Source organism: Neolamprologus multifasciatus, chromosome 1, assembly GCF_963576455.1.
Source record: "Neolamprologus multifasciatus chromosome 1, fNeoMul1.2, whole genome shotgun sequence".
Classification (NCBI taxonomy): Eukaryota; Metazoa; Chordata; class Actinopteri; order Cichliformes; family Cichlidae; genus Neolamprologus; species Neolamprologus multifasciatus.
Window position 1 is genome coordinate 28,199,966 of NC_140439.1, and position 14,190 is coordinate 28,214,155.

The 14,190-nt window shown below is 36.9% G+C and overlaps 1 protein-coding gene across 5 annotated transcripts in view; it reads left to right on the plus strand.

Annotated features, from left to right (window-relative positions):
- Positions 1–14,190, plus strand: part of trpm7 (transient receptor potential cation channel, subfamily M, member 7) — a 105,058-nt gene that overhangs the window by 85,369 nt on the left and 5,499 nt on the right. For 3 of the 5 annotated variants that reach the window (XM_085154703.1, XM_085154688.1, XM_085154717.1), the window contains exons 28-40: positions 497–593; positions 802–878; positions 995–1,032; positions 1,133–1,161; positions 1,692–1,745; positions 3,607–3,651; positions 3,837–3,902; positions 6,905–7,188; positions 7,378–7,460; positions 8,883–9,088; positions 9,374–9,425; positions 9,732–9,838; positions 10,871–14,057. In XM_085154703.1, coding sequence (XP_085010829.1) covers positions 497–593; positions 802–878; positions 995–1,032; positions 1,133–1,161; positions 1,692–1,745; positions 3,607–3,651; positions 3,837–3,902; positions 6,905–7,188; positions 7,378–7,460; positions 8,883–9,088; positions 9,374–9,425; positions 9,732–9,838; positions 10,871–10,983 — 1,251 coding nt within the window. In that variant the 3' untranslated portion in view covers positions 10,984–14,057. The remainder of the gene's footprint in view (positions 1–496; positions 594–801; positions 879–994; positions 1,033–1,132; positions 1,162–1,691; positions 1,746–3,606; positions 3,652–3,836; positions 3,903–6,904; positions 7,189–7,377; positions 7,461–8,882; positions 9,089–9,373; positions 9,426–9,731; positions 9,839–10,870; positions 14,058–14,190) is intronic. The other 2 variants (XM_085154697.1, XM_085154707.1) reach the window with 2 other exon arrangements.

A 14,190-nucleotide genomic window follows, 5' to 3' on the forward strand; every position in this document is an offset into this window, starting at 1 on the left:
ATGTCACCTATACTGATGTGTATTTTATTTATTTATTTAAAATTTTCTCTTCTCATAATGTCAGACCTCCACAGACAGTGAATGTTTTTTTTCTTCTTCTTTTTTTTTTTTCATATGTAGACTCCTAACATGACTGACTGGCTGTTTGCATGTAAAAACAACCAAACCACAGCAAAACAAACTGGTCTCATTTTTCCTGAATTTGGAAATACGTGTTCTGACTAATCAAAAAAAAAAAAAAAAAAAATGGAAGAGTCATTCAGTAACTTGTTAATTGGTGTGTGACAGATGGCTGACTTATTAAAACATGATGGGTAAACAGGATGCTAAATTTCTTAAATTGTATGAAATAATCTTCCCAGTTACAGCTAAGCTGTCAAATTCACCACAGATCTGTGATTAAGAACTGTTTGCCTTCACGCAACTTTTTGCATGTGTGCTTTTGTTTTTGTTATTTTAGTTTTTTAATCTCACTGTGTTTTTATGTCGTCCCCAGGCTCAACCCGAAGGTCGCGCTCACATCAGAGCAGTCAACTCTTATGCTGGCTTCACCGAGTTTGACAGAAACCCAGCCTTTCTTCATCCAGACTCGAGTAGGTTCACAAAACAGCGATGAATTATAACTCACTGGGAATCAATCACGTTCTGATTGTTTGAACTAAAATCCACTTTGAAGATGGCCAGATGAAAAATGACAAACATTATTCCAGAATACTTTTGAACAGACTGTATATTAATGTGATCAATGTTTCATGTCTTTTGAAATATACGGGTTGTTTGTCACTGGTTGTGTTTCTTTAGCTCTGACAAAGAAGGACAGGAGCAGAGTGTCTGCTGAAGACATCCTCACACATGATGACCCCAGGGCTGCAGTACTGGTAAGATTAGTCCGTGTACTTTCCATTGGAAAAAGTCATATATTGTGCAGATTAACTCTAAACTATATTTGTACCTGTTCCTGTAACTGTTTAACAACTTCTGCTTTCTTTACCAGGAAAGAATTCAGGTCAAATCGGCCCAAGCCAGCAGCCTGTAAGTTTTCACACCCACACACGCACGGGCACAGAGTAAAGTCAAAGTCAAGCTGGGCTTTAGTACTTATTTGTATTTATTTGTGTATTTCCCCTATCAGGCGGGCCCCCGGGGAAGACACACTAACAGGTGAGATCTGTGCTCCTCTGAAATCTGCGTAGTCAGGGTTTTCTGTCTGGCTTAACTAGTCCGGTTGCTTTACTTACAATGTTATCACAATGATCTTTGATCTGTTAGCTTTCTCAGCATCCTTTGTGTGCAATAAAATCTATACTGTAACAGGTTTCACCAAAAACACCTTTCCCTTTTTTAAAATACCATTTTCACAATATTTTGTTAATGTTTAACTGAAGAATTGTGATTTGTCTTTCGCAGCATTGTTCTTTAGAATAAACTCAGTTGACCTTAAGGGAAGAACACGTCACAGCACGTGTTTAGAGTTGTGCGAAGCATTTTCCAGAGAAGGAAAGGTCTAGAACAGATCAATAATATGTGCTAGAGAGGAACGATTTCACTAATATTTAAAAGCCTACACCTGCAGACAAATCTGATAGGAGAGAGAAACGCTGCTGCAGAATGTTTAATGGATTTTTTTTTTTTGGTTTGTTTTTTTTTCTGGATGAGTTTTTTACTGTTTAGTTCTTCTTCTGTGGTTACAGCTGCAGTTTCTCTCTATACGCCACGTCACGCCCACCTCGGACCCAGAAAGGACTGTGAGTGTCGCTGACTGGCCAAAAAGCACAATAATTATCTGCCTTAGTCATTTCATCTATTCTGAGCTTTAGTGGGAGATTAATCCAGTGAAAAATGGCTAATCCAATCAGTTTTAAAGCAAACTTTTAAAATGAGTGGAAAATGGCATTTGTTGTTTTTGTCTTTATATATGAAAATCATTTTATGTATTTTTGAACAAAACAAGTATTTAAATGTATCTGCAACACATTTTTGGCTCTGAATAGTGTCAGTCGGTAAAAAAAACAGTCATTAAAATATTTAAAATAATTTTTTAATATCTATACAAACAAATTGATGATACTAAAGACATGACAAATTAAAATAAGATATTTGTGTGAAATATTTGATCATACATGTGACTTTTAGAATTTCTTAGAAAACAAAGGACTGGTATGAAATGGTAATAAATGTAATAATGTATAATTATTACATTTTTATACCTCAATCTATTTTTTTTCTTAAATTAAAAAAACTTTTAGAAGTAAAAAAGAGGATGGGCCTGTTTGTGCCTCTGTTAAGTAGTGCAGTGACACCTGCTGGCGGATGTTGGAACAATTCACGTTTTTCTTAAAGGAACATTATTTATTTAACTGTGGACATGCAGTACTTTTAATCCATTGAGATTGCTTTAATGGAAGCTGCCCTAATTTGGAAGTGTCAGGTCTGGCTTCATTTGATTTTAATAGAAATAAATGGCACTTCTCTAGTGCTCAAATCACTATTTGAAAAACTCAGGAACAGCAAGGCTTCTTTGCAGAAACCATGACACAAACCTTTTTAAAAGCAGGTTTAAATGTGAAATATTTCAACTGAGCTGAATCGGTTAACCAAAATAAGCCACAAAACACAAAATTCCATCTAGTTTCCCAATAATCGAGTAAAGCAGGCATCTATACAGCTAATATCTCCAAAACGTATCATTTAAAATGTTGTTCTGGAGATTTATTAAAACAAGATAAGTAAAATAGAACAATTATTAAGCTGCATAATGTTATGCAATTATGCCCCTTTTTTAAAATGTTGCTTCTCTCTGGTAGGATTACTTGGATTACTACAACTAATTATTTAGTTTTAAATAATTATAATTAAAGTTCAAGAAAATTCATGATTACAAAGAAGTTTCTTTTTCTTAATACTACAGTGACATTATTGAAGACAGTTATTGGAGACTCTGGTACAACCCAGAGTATTACAACAGTGTGCAATGAACTTAACCTTAAAATGATTGCTTCAAACATGCGTACGCAGTCAGCTTCCATCGATAAAGTGACTTTAGTGTATGAAGTGCAGTGCAGTTTATTTCCAATAATACCGTGAATCCCCCACAAATAGTCAACTAGTTGCTGCAGAATGGTGATTTAACGGCTTGGCGACCATGTTTTTATATAGGAATATATATATATATATATATATATATATATATATATATATATATATATATATATATATATATATATATATATATATATATGAACATAACCAGAATACAAGTTGACAACTAGTTAAGTTGAGTTTTATAATACTAAGAGCTGATTGCAAATATGTCCTGCACTTATTTCTGTGTTCTAGTCGCAAGGAAGTTGTAGTTCTACATTACTGTGACTAAACAAGCATGATCTCAGTATTAACTAAAAAATTACAATAATGATTTTTTATAATCGGACAGCCCTGACTTACAGCAAAGAAGCTTTATCAATAAAATAGCACTGAGGGTCAGAGGTAAAACATGTCTGTTTGATAGTCTGGACGGTCTTAAATGATTAATTCCAAAGATCATTGAGTCATTATTGCTGGTATGTTTTGCAGAAATATAAACACATTATTTTCTGTTTTCCGTAGCTATTGGCTCTCCATTCAAGCCCATTGATAGCTACCAGTACTCAGGTGAGATGGTGATGCTAGACAGTAAGATCTGTTCCATGTATCTATTAATATTTTTATTAAAATCAGTACTAAAATGTAGGTAAAAAGTGTAACCGAGACAAAGTATTTTCTGCAGTTTTACTTCAGTTCACTCCTCTACTGCTGGTGTACATGGTGTATGTTCATGTGTACTTTTCCTCTTGTAGCTGTGGAGCGGAACAACTTGATGAGGCTGTCTCAAAGCATCCCCTTCACCCCTGTGCCACCTAGAGGTAAGAACAGTACTTTACAAGGTGAAAATCCCAGCCGAAAGCTTGATGCAGGCAGTTGCAGAATGAGGAAGTATCAAGACGGAACATCACAGATCTGCTTTCAGTATTGTTTGTGCTTTTTTTCCTCACCCTATATCTGCAGCTGGGTCAGCAATAGCTGTCGTTTGATCGTGAAGCAAATAAGTGTACTTGTGTGTGTTGTTCATTTTGACTTCACAATTTTGTCACAAATCTCTCTTTGCACATCTGTGCCACCAAATGATCTGCCATTAATACTGCCTGACAAAAGCAGTCACTATTGAAACAGTAAAGCAGCCAAAAGGGATTCAAATTTGCTGAAAAGCTAGTAAAATATTTATATACTGCATGTTTATGGCACAGAATCAAATGCAACAAAACACTTCATCTTCACCTGCTTAGTCCATTTGAATCAAAGAGCTCCTTGAACACGAGTGTCTTAAATCTATTTAGATATATATTTTAAATGAGGAAAGCGGAGTCTTATCTTGTCAAAACAGCTGCTGAAGTGGAAACTAAGTACTAGAATGAGGAAGAAAGGTGACTTTAATGACTTTGAATGTGACACGGTTGTTGTGCCAGAAAGGAGAAATCCCACCAGATCAGAAGTTTCTAAAAACACTCAGACTCTATAGATGATAGTAAAAAAGAAGCAAATATCCCAGTTTTCCAGATTAAAATGCTTCAACTCAGCAAAATGGCCACACTGCTTGCAGCTGATAGGAAAGCAACAGTAACTCAGATAACCATTTTTCATAAAAATGGTTTAATAATAGATAAAGCTCAATTTCTGCTGCAACTTCAAGATGGCGGGGTCAAAATCTGGTGTAAAGCTTATCAAAGCATAGCTCCATCCTGCCTTGTATCAGGCTGGTGGTGGATGATTAATAGCGTGAAGAATATTTTCTTGGGACACTTTGGACACCTTAGTCAGCAACAAAACTCACGTAGGCTATGGTTTTAAGTGATGCTCATTTGATACTACGTCCATCTCTTTATACCTACAGTGTACCCATCTTCTGATGGTTGCTCCAGCAAGATAACCCACCATGTCACAAAGCTCAAATCATCTGAAACTGGTTTCTTGAACATGACCATTAATTCACTGTAGTCAGATGGTCTCTGCAGTCACCAGCTCTCAATCCAGTAGAGCAACTTTGTTTTTGAATCTGTCTCTCAAAGAATGAATGCAGTTCTGGGGGCAAAAGGAAGTCCAAGCTGGTGTTATTCGTGAACCTAATAAAGTGGCCTGTGAGTGTATGTGGTAGAGTTTGATGTGTTATATGGGTAAGAGGCATGCTGCCAGTTACTAATCAAATTTCAGAAATAAAATCTGGTTAAGTTCTATGTGAATTAGTGCTGTAACAGCTGTAAGAGTTGGCCCAAATCACGTTTGACTATTCTTTCAAAGAACATTTAAATATGTTTTACGCGCACAACTTCTCTGTCAGAAGTCCAGCTCCAGTCTGTGCTGCTCAGAGCACAAAGAAATGCTTCTTTTTTTTTACCCCCGTAATCAAATCTAGAATATTTGTTAACAGCCCTAGTATGAACACCTCCAGGATGCAGCACGACAGCCAAATGAGTCTGTATGGTCTTTTAACCTTTAACCTTTAACCGTTACTCTAGTCCTATTCTAATCTCTAATCTAATGCCAAATGTGTTTTATTTTTGTTGTTTTCTTGTTGTTTTTTTATTATTCTCCCAAATCAGCCAGTGAAAGAAAATAATCACGTAAAAAAACTAAACTACTAGGTTTTTCAAAACATAGGGTTGCAAACACGTCTTAGCCTTGAGGCTCACATTACCAGACTGTATGAATTTATTTCCATGTCCTGTTCAGAGGCTTGTTGGTTGATCGATATCTGTTAAATTTATGTGATCAAATTGCTAAACTAATGATTCCTTTTTAAATTAATCTGTCATACTGGTTCTTAGAGAAGTGGATGTAAACTCTAAGTGGCCTAAGAGCATTCAAGGACCTGCAGTTCTTGTTACACCTGGATTTATTGGGTGTTGTTTCCTGAGCCCTTGTCTGCTCCTAATGAGGAAGAGGAAGAGTGGAACAAAGGGTTTTCAGGCTCTCACTGACACACCCAGAGAAGCTCTGTGCCAATTTTCCAATGCATGAGTTGGAAAAACCCAGACTCATTCAGTAGAATAAGTCTGATAAGTCCCTGATGAGGATGCATCTTGTAACTGCACTGACTTCAGTTAAAGTCCAGCCCAAAGACATTGTTTGTTTGCCTTCTTTGATGTAAATGTCCCAAGAATAATCAATCGAAAAGTGACTTAAAGTATTCAAATACAGAGCACGGAAGAGAAATGTGTAGCAAATATATATCCCTTATTTATCCAGGTGAAAATTTATTAAAGTGGTAGCAGAGATTGACAAAACTTTTTCAACTCATGCACCAGATTGCCCCCCCCCCCCCCCCAAAAAAAAAAAAAACAAAAACAAAAAAACAACGACAACCAAAAAACAGTATTACTTTCAGACTCTGGAGACCAACAATTGTGAAACAAAGTGAGAACAGTGGCCTGTACATTTTACACATGTACAGTCAGAATATGTTAGTTTGTCCAACGATGTTTTAGCATCTGAAAATTGGGCCTTTATATTAAAATGGCTGTAATTCCTAACCGGTTAAAGTGGTACTTTTTAAATTTATTTTTCTTTGCATTAATGGAAGTTATGCCATTTACAAAAAGATTTGCCTCAAGATGCTTTAGGTAAAAATCCACAAATATTATGGTGAAAACCTAAACAATTAGAAAATTTGGAAAAATGAGCATAGAGCATAACTAGCTTCTCGACCCGCAGCTACTGTAGTTAAAGAGACATTGAATCAAATCTGTCGAAAACAAGCGCCTGTCACTATTAGACCAATACGCCTGCATGAATGAGTTTTAAAACTACTGTTTATTTTAAGGTCGTGACAGTGTGAGGTGTAATCATCACCCGCTGCTCTGTGTTCCTTCAGGGGAGCCGGTGACCGTTTACCGTCTGGAGGAGAGCTCCCCGAACACGATCAACAACAGCATGTCTTCCTGGGCTCAGCGGGGCCTCTGTGCAAAAATAGAGTTTCTCAGCAAGGAGGAGATGGGCGGAGGACTCAGACGGGCCCTCAAGGTGCTCTGTACTTGGTCAGAGTACGACATCCTGAAACCAGGACACCTGTATATAGTCAAATCCTTCCTTCCTGAGGTGGTCCAAACATGGCAGAGCATCTACAAGGAGGACACTGTGCTCCATCTTTGTCTCAGGGTAAAATATTTTGACCTGTGGATTACTCTGGCATGTTGGGGGTAGCAAAATAATGTCATTTATGGCAATATTTTAACATTTTTATTCGTTTATCACTGTTGGCAACCCTCACATGCACTGCTTTGTGTAATTTTGCGTTATGAAGGTTATTTGAAGCTTTTCATCCAGTGCTGCTTTGTGTCACTGCAGGAAATTCAACAACAACGAGCTGCTCAGAAACTGACATTTGCTTTCAACCAAATCAGGCCGAAGACAATCCCCTATTCACCGAGGTGAGTGTGCCTGACACAGAAATCCCATTCAACCATAAAGTACAGAACCACTTTCAGGCTTTATTTTTCATATCCTACCATTCCTCTTATTTCTGTCAGTCATTCACTAGGGTGTACAACATCCTACATCCACTTTGATGAGCATGTCTGTCACTGTGTTATCACTGGGTACTAGTATCAGTTCTTTAAAAATCTAATTATATTTCCATACAAATATTTTTTGAGACCTCGACTACAAGCTTGTTCAAGTTTTCCATCTGCGACATAAACTTTAAGTTGTTCATGAGCCTTGTTGATCGTGCGTCATGGTGACAATTTTTATTTACACTTTTACAACCACTGAAAAACACCCCTGTACATCTACATAATAAAAATAGTCTGTTGGAAGATGGTGGCTAGATAAAGCCATTATTGTCATCCTGTGTTCTTATTTACTGTCATAGTCTGAACTAGAGGCCAGTCTACATTCCTTTATTTGTTAAGCAAATGAACCTGAAACTTTGTATACTATTCATCTGTATCAGTTTTGCAGGCCTCAATTTCCAGGACTTAAAGCATAAAAGTCAAAGATCTCACTTCCTTTTTTTTTTTTTAAGCTTGTTACAGCTTTAACAGTTCTGGTCAGCTGGACAAACTCTTGGTTTTTTTATTAAAGCATTAAAACCACAGTCGGCCTCTTTTTCCATCACAATGTGTGTAATCTGATATCATTCTGGTCATCGCATCAGTCACAATAATTCAAACCAATGTCTAAAAATGACCACCGATGAGTCATAGCAACAACAACCAGGCCAGTATTTCCTGAGACCACTTCAAAATAAAAGTCAGCTTATCTTAATCCAGTGCAGTGCTTTCACAAAACAGGAAGAGTTTCGTTTGCACTGGCAGTGAGCAGAGTTTGTGTGCGTCTTTTGATCTGTTTGCGTTTTTTTTTCTTGTACAGTGCTCCTGTTGTTCTCATGTGATGTGCTCCATGAGGGCTAAAATTCTTTGTTAAAATGTTTTTAACATAGATATTGCCTTACTTTATGGGTTCAGTCACCAGCGTCACATCATTCAGTTATTTGGTGGTATTTTCATATCATTTTTTTGAGATCCAGCCATTTAGTGAGCTTGACATTTCTTGTGTTATTGCAGTTCACCTGGCTCGGCTGCTTTCCAAATTAAAATGCAAAGCAGCTGCCACATTTCTGGTGCTAGTATTTGCATTTTAAGAAGCCAAACTAATGTTTCCTGGAGCACCAAAGACTTTCTGTCATTTGAAATGTTTGGGGGGTGGTTGTTTAACTTTAGATGCAGTTCATTTTTTAACTAATACCAAGTCTCCATAATGAAAACTTAATGCATGATATATTTTGTTGTGTCCTCTCCAACAACTTCAAACTGCTTTTGAATGAAGCCTGTTCTGCTGTGTGCTTTCAGGTTCCTGGAGGTCTTTTTGCTGTATTGCCACTCTGCTGGACAATGGTTCGCTATAGAGGAGTGCATTACCGGCGAGTTCAGGAAGTTCAACAACAACAATGGTGATGAGATCGTCCCCACCAATCTCCTGGAGGAAACCATGCTGGCCTTCAGCCACTGGACCTACGAGTACACCCGGGGAGAGCTACTGGTGCTCGACTTGCAGGGTAAAATGTCTTCACACACCCTCAGGACATGTGATGGGTCCCACCTAATACAACTACAACTCATCTTTCAATGCCTCAAAAACTGTCAAGTTCATTTATTTAACAATAGGATCCATCACTTTCAGTGCATGGATCCATCAATAATCAGTTATGGAGTTCAAGACAAAGGGCTCGTTTAGAAATGATGACATCTGTACTTGTAGTTGGCAAACGTGAGCAGTTAGCTGAGGTGTTCTCATCTTCTTTACTCTGTCAGCTGTGAAACAAATCTTGTGCCTCCTGTAGGTGTCGGGGAGATTTTGACGGATCCTTCAGTTATAAAGAGCGGTGAGAAGGGGTGAGTGCTCCATTTCTCACATAAACCAGTCGCCCTTTTAATCTGTGATGTTATTTCAGAATTAGAATACTTTTTTTCTCAGAGGAAATGATGCAGTCCTAATTGCTCTAAGACAGTAAGAAGAGCAACTAGCAAGTTAAAGTTAAATAGTACAGTATATTACAAAATAGCTCTAATTTATAAATATCCCAATATATTACAAAGAATTGACTGTAGGTAAAGTTAAAATTATACTGTCTTCATATTTAATTCAGTTTTAACATTACTGTCAGTTTGTCCTAAATGATGTCTCCATGCCTGCTGCAGATCTTACGATATGATATTTGGACCCGCAAACCTGGGAGACGATGCTATTCGAAACTTCCGTACAAAACACCACTGCAACTCCTGCTGTCGGAAACTCAAACTTCCCGGTGAGAGAGATTTAATTGTTGCTTTAGATAGATTAATTTTCACTTTAATCTTACATGAAATGAGTGGTTTGCAAACAGTGGGGCCTGGAGCCATTACAGGTGGAGTCCAGGGGATTTTAGTCCAATTTCACTTGATCTGCTTCTGAGGTGGGACATGCTAAGAAAAAATCCAAAGCCTAGCTGATACATGATTTTATTAACATAAAATATTTTTTTTCTGCTGGCCAGACATTGTGGATCATGGAAGGTGGATGAGTGCTATTGTAATGGGTGTACACCAACCTCCTGCTGCCACACAGTCATCAGTAATACCACAGGAGCTACCACACTACCACAGTAGTTATATCTAAACCTTGCAGTATTTCACAAAACAGCTGTTCTCACATTAGAAAAAGATGCTTTGTTCCACATTTAGCTTCTTTCATATTTCCATTCCTAGTCTCTGGGCAGGAATATGTAACACTAAATCGGTTATAAACAAAAAGCAAACACATATCAGACATACAAGTTCCAGTCATAATCAAATGCACATGCAAACCTTCAACCCTTACATCACCTCTCCACCCACGAAAGATACTACTGTGAAACCACACGCGTCAATTTGTGCGCACACATCCTTTCATTGGTCGCGCTATAACGTCAACAGAATAAAATTAGTGACAAACAGGGTTGCTTACTGGCCGCTGACTCATGATTGTTTTTTTTAAAAAAAAAAAAAAAAAACCCTCACACCTGATGATATATATTAAATATTAATATTATTAATATTTATTTACATTCTCATTTTATTTAGACTTTATTTTCATTTACATATCCATAGATTTTTAATTGTTATGTATTTAATGTACTCTTATTCTGCTTATAAGCCAATTAAATTTCTACTTTTTAAAAAAATGTATTCTACATTATTGCATACATGTTTCGTTATTAGGTTTCCACTTATCTGTGAAGCTTTTTGAACTGCACTAACCTGCGTGAATTCTGATTTATTGACCACACTTTAACTTTGTTCCCATTTTTCATGTTAATCAGATCTGAAGAGGAATGACTACACACCAGATAAGGTGACATTCCCACAAGAAGAACCTCCGAGCGCCGGGGGTGGCGTTAAAGAGTCCCGCCAATCAATGAGGTTGATGCTGTGATGCGTGCGAGGAGACACTAACCTGATTCATTATAGTCATAGCCAAGGAGCAGGAAGGTGCAATGAACTGGAATAGCTATGTTTAAATCGAAACCGGTGCATGCAGACTGTGTCATGTTTTTCTGTCCCACCCACCAAAATGCTGTGTGAACATAAATCAAGCATCTTACTCTTTGTTTTTGTTTTTTTTTTAGTATATACATGGGAAGGGTGTGGAGAAGGTTTTAAAATATTTTGTACAATTTTATGAATATATATATATATATATATGTAAACTGGATATATCAACAGGTACAGTGTCATTGCAAAGGATTTATTTATTAAGAAGTCTGAAAAGTTGCCTTGTTTTACCAAAAAAAGAAGAAAAAAAGAACAAATCTAAGTGCATTGTATATCTGTTACAGCAGCTTCAGAAGAGATCGCTTGCTGAAACCAAGTCACTGCTACACGGCAGATTGCCACCAGATCATTTTTACAGACTTGTATCAAACGTTTTGTCTCTTAGTTATTGAAAACATATACACGAATAAAGATCTTGTAAAGTATGGGCAGATTGCAATGCAACTTTTACAGAACAATGTATGTAATTTTATTGTATTGAAAGTGTGTCCAGCAAAATATCGATGATAGTTTTTATTGTTACAAAGGTACTATTGCTATATCTTTGTCATCAACTATTGTATGAGCAAAATACAGTCTAGTGTATCTTATAGATACTGTTACCTGGCATGAGCTGAACAGATAAAAATATTTTATTCAGGGGAAGTGACAAACATAAGGGTATTACTGTATACATTTTGTACTGGATATCATTTTAAACAAATAAAATGTTAAAGTTTTAGCAACATCGCCCAAGTCTTAAAATAATCATTGTGTTAACATTTTGTGGTCTCTATTCAGATTCTAACTCTTATGTTTCTGCCTGCCTGCAGCTCTTACAGTAAGTACACATCAATATTTTGCTCTTTTTTTGATATTAGTTATATTATTATTTTTCAACCAAAATAATTATGAACATGGTGATTTTGTGCTTATTCTGAAAAAACAAATCTAAATATTCAGGGTTTAGACAGATGGTTTGATAAAACGCACTTTAAATGCATCACCGTTAGTGACGGCCAGTCAGGTGTATGGAGAAATGACCTTAACGAACCTTAACATTTTATGATCAAACCTAAAAAGAAAGATAACAGCTTAACCAGAAAGCAAAAATTAATTGACAAATTATATTAATTGATCGTCATCAATAATACGAAAAAATAAAAGTGAAACCGCTAGTTAAAGTTATAGCTTAAAAGTTGAAAATTATTAACAAGATTTGTTAATAGGTTAGCCAACTGTAGTGGTTAGCTAAGGCTGAGCAGTAAAATATTAATAAAAAGCTGGAAATTATTAGCCACTGGTAGGTTAGCTTATGGAAACCGTTCAAACTCGTATATAATAGTATCGGAGACACTGACTCGTTAGTAAACATTAATACTAACGACTAATGTTAGTATTAATGTTACAGCTGTAATATTAACGGTTATTACAGCTGTCTAAAATTAGCAATAAGCTATAAATTATTGACTTCAGAGTTAATGTAGCTAATTAGTAAAACGTTGGATAATTATTAGCCAATATTATAGCCAGCAGCTAAAATTCTTGAATTGGAAGCTGTTTAAATTATTGTATGTAATTAATAGCCAATTTATTAGGTACATGTTGCTAGTACACGGTTGGGCTCGCTTTCAGAACTGCCTTAATTCTTTATGAGACAGTCAATAAGGTGCTGAAAACATAAACCCAAAGATGCTAAAGTTATTAGACTTAGATGTTACGGCTGGAGACTATTTGAGTAAACTAAACTAATCGTCATGCTCATGGAACCAGTTTGAGACGATTTGTGGTGCCGTGTGTTATTCTGCAGCCATCAGAAGATGGATACACTGTGGTTATCAACAATACTCTGGTAGGCTGTGGTGTTTAAGTGATGCTCTGTTGGTGCTCAGAGGTTCAAAGTGTGTCAAGTACAACATCTCCCCGCGTCATTATACCAGCAACAGCCTGAGTTAGTGATACAAGGTGGGTGTATTCTTTCATGTAGTGTAAACCACAATCTGACCCTACCCGCTAAATGTTGCAGCAGAAATGGAGACTCACAGGGCCAAGTAATATTGTTTTCTCAATCTTGTGTTGTCCAGTTATGATGTGAATGCACCGTTTCTTGTTCTGAGCTGACAGGAGTGAGGTACCCACCTGTTGAAATTTTAACTGACAGTGTGAATAAAGGAGTTTGTTGCCAAAAAATGGACAAACAGCTGAAAGTGTCTATAAAACATAACTAAAAGGAGTGGAATATTGAAATAGTTGTCCTGAACTAAGAACTGGGAATGTGTAAGTGTTTGGAGCTACTGACATAACTACATTTCTACACTAAGAAATACAACAAGCCAAATTCAGTTTTGTAACCTTTTCTAGATAAAGTGAAAATGATTAGTTGTTCCCATGGTAAAGTCTGCCACCTGACATTTAGTTATAGTCCAAGCATGCACATCTAACCAACACGGGTTAAATTACACTTGAAATATTGCCGGTGCGCTCAAGCTACCAGCAGCCCTGCCTGCAGATGAAAGGCTTAGAAATACTTGATTGTCATTCTGCAAAAGGAAACAGTAGCTGTGCTGTTTTCACAGATTCCTGAGGTGAGAAGCGGCTGCTTGTTATCAAGTCCGGACACAGAGAAACCTCTGTTGAGCTGCCTCTGGTCACACTCACCTGTGCCATAATTTGATACTTGAAAGGAGAACTTTGACTGCAGATAACTGGAAGATTTGCATTTTTTACATTCTTAGCAGAACCTTCATCCCCACAAGTCGGACATCAGGTGTGGCTGCAGTCATTACAGGACAGAGAGGCACTTGAAAACTGTATGAAAGAAAGAAAAAAAAAGTCTCATCCACCCTCCCACTGGGTGTGGTTTGCTTCTAATATAGTCGACTGTGATCGTGACTAGGCATTTCACTTCTTGAAGCTGAGCACTGAGTTTACATCTCAGCAGCTGCAAACCATGGCCACAGTCACTGTTGAATACTGGTAAGTCTAATGTATTCTGTGCACACTGTATCAGCACGCTTGCTTTTCTTTCTACTTATTCATTATGCTTTTAAGATGTAGCTTTACTTTGAGATGATTTTTTGTTTTTAAATGCATCATTTAATTTATCATT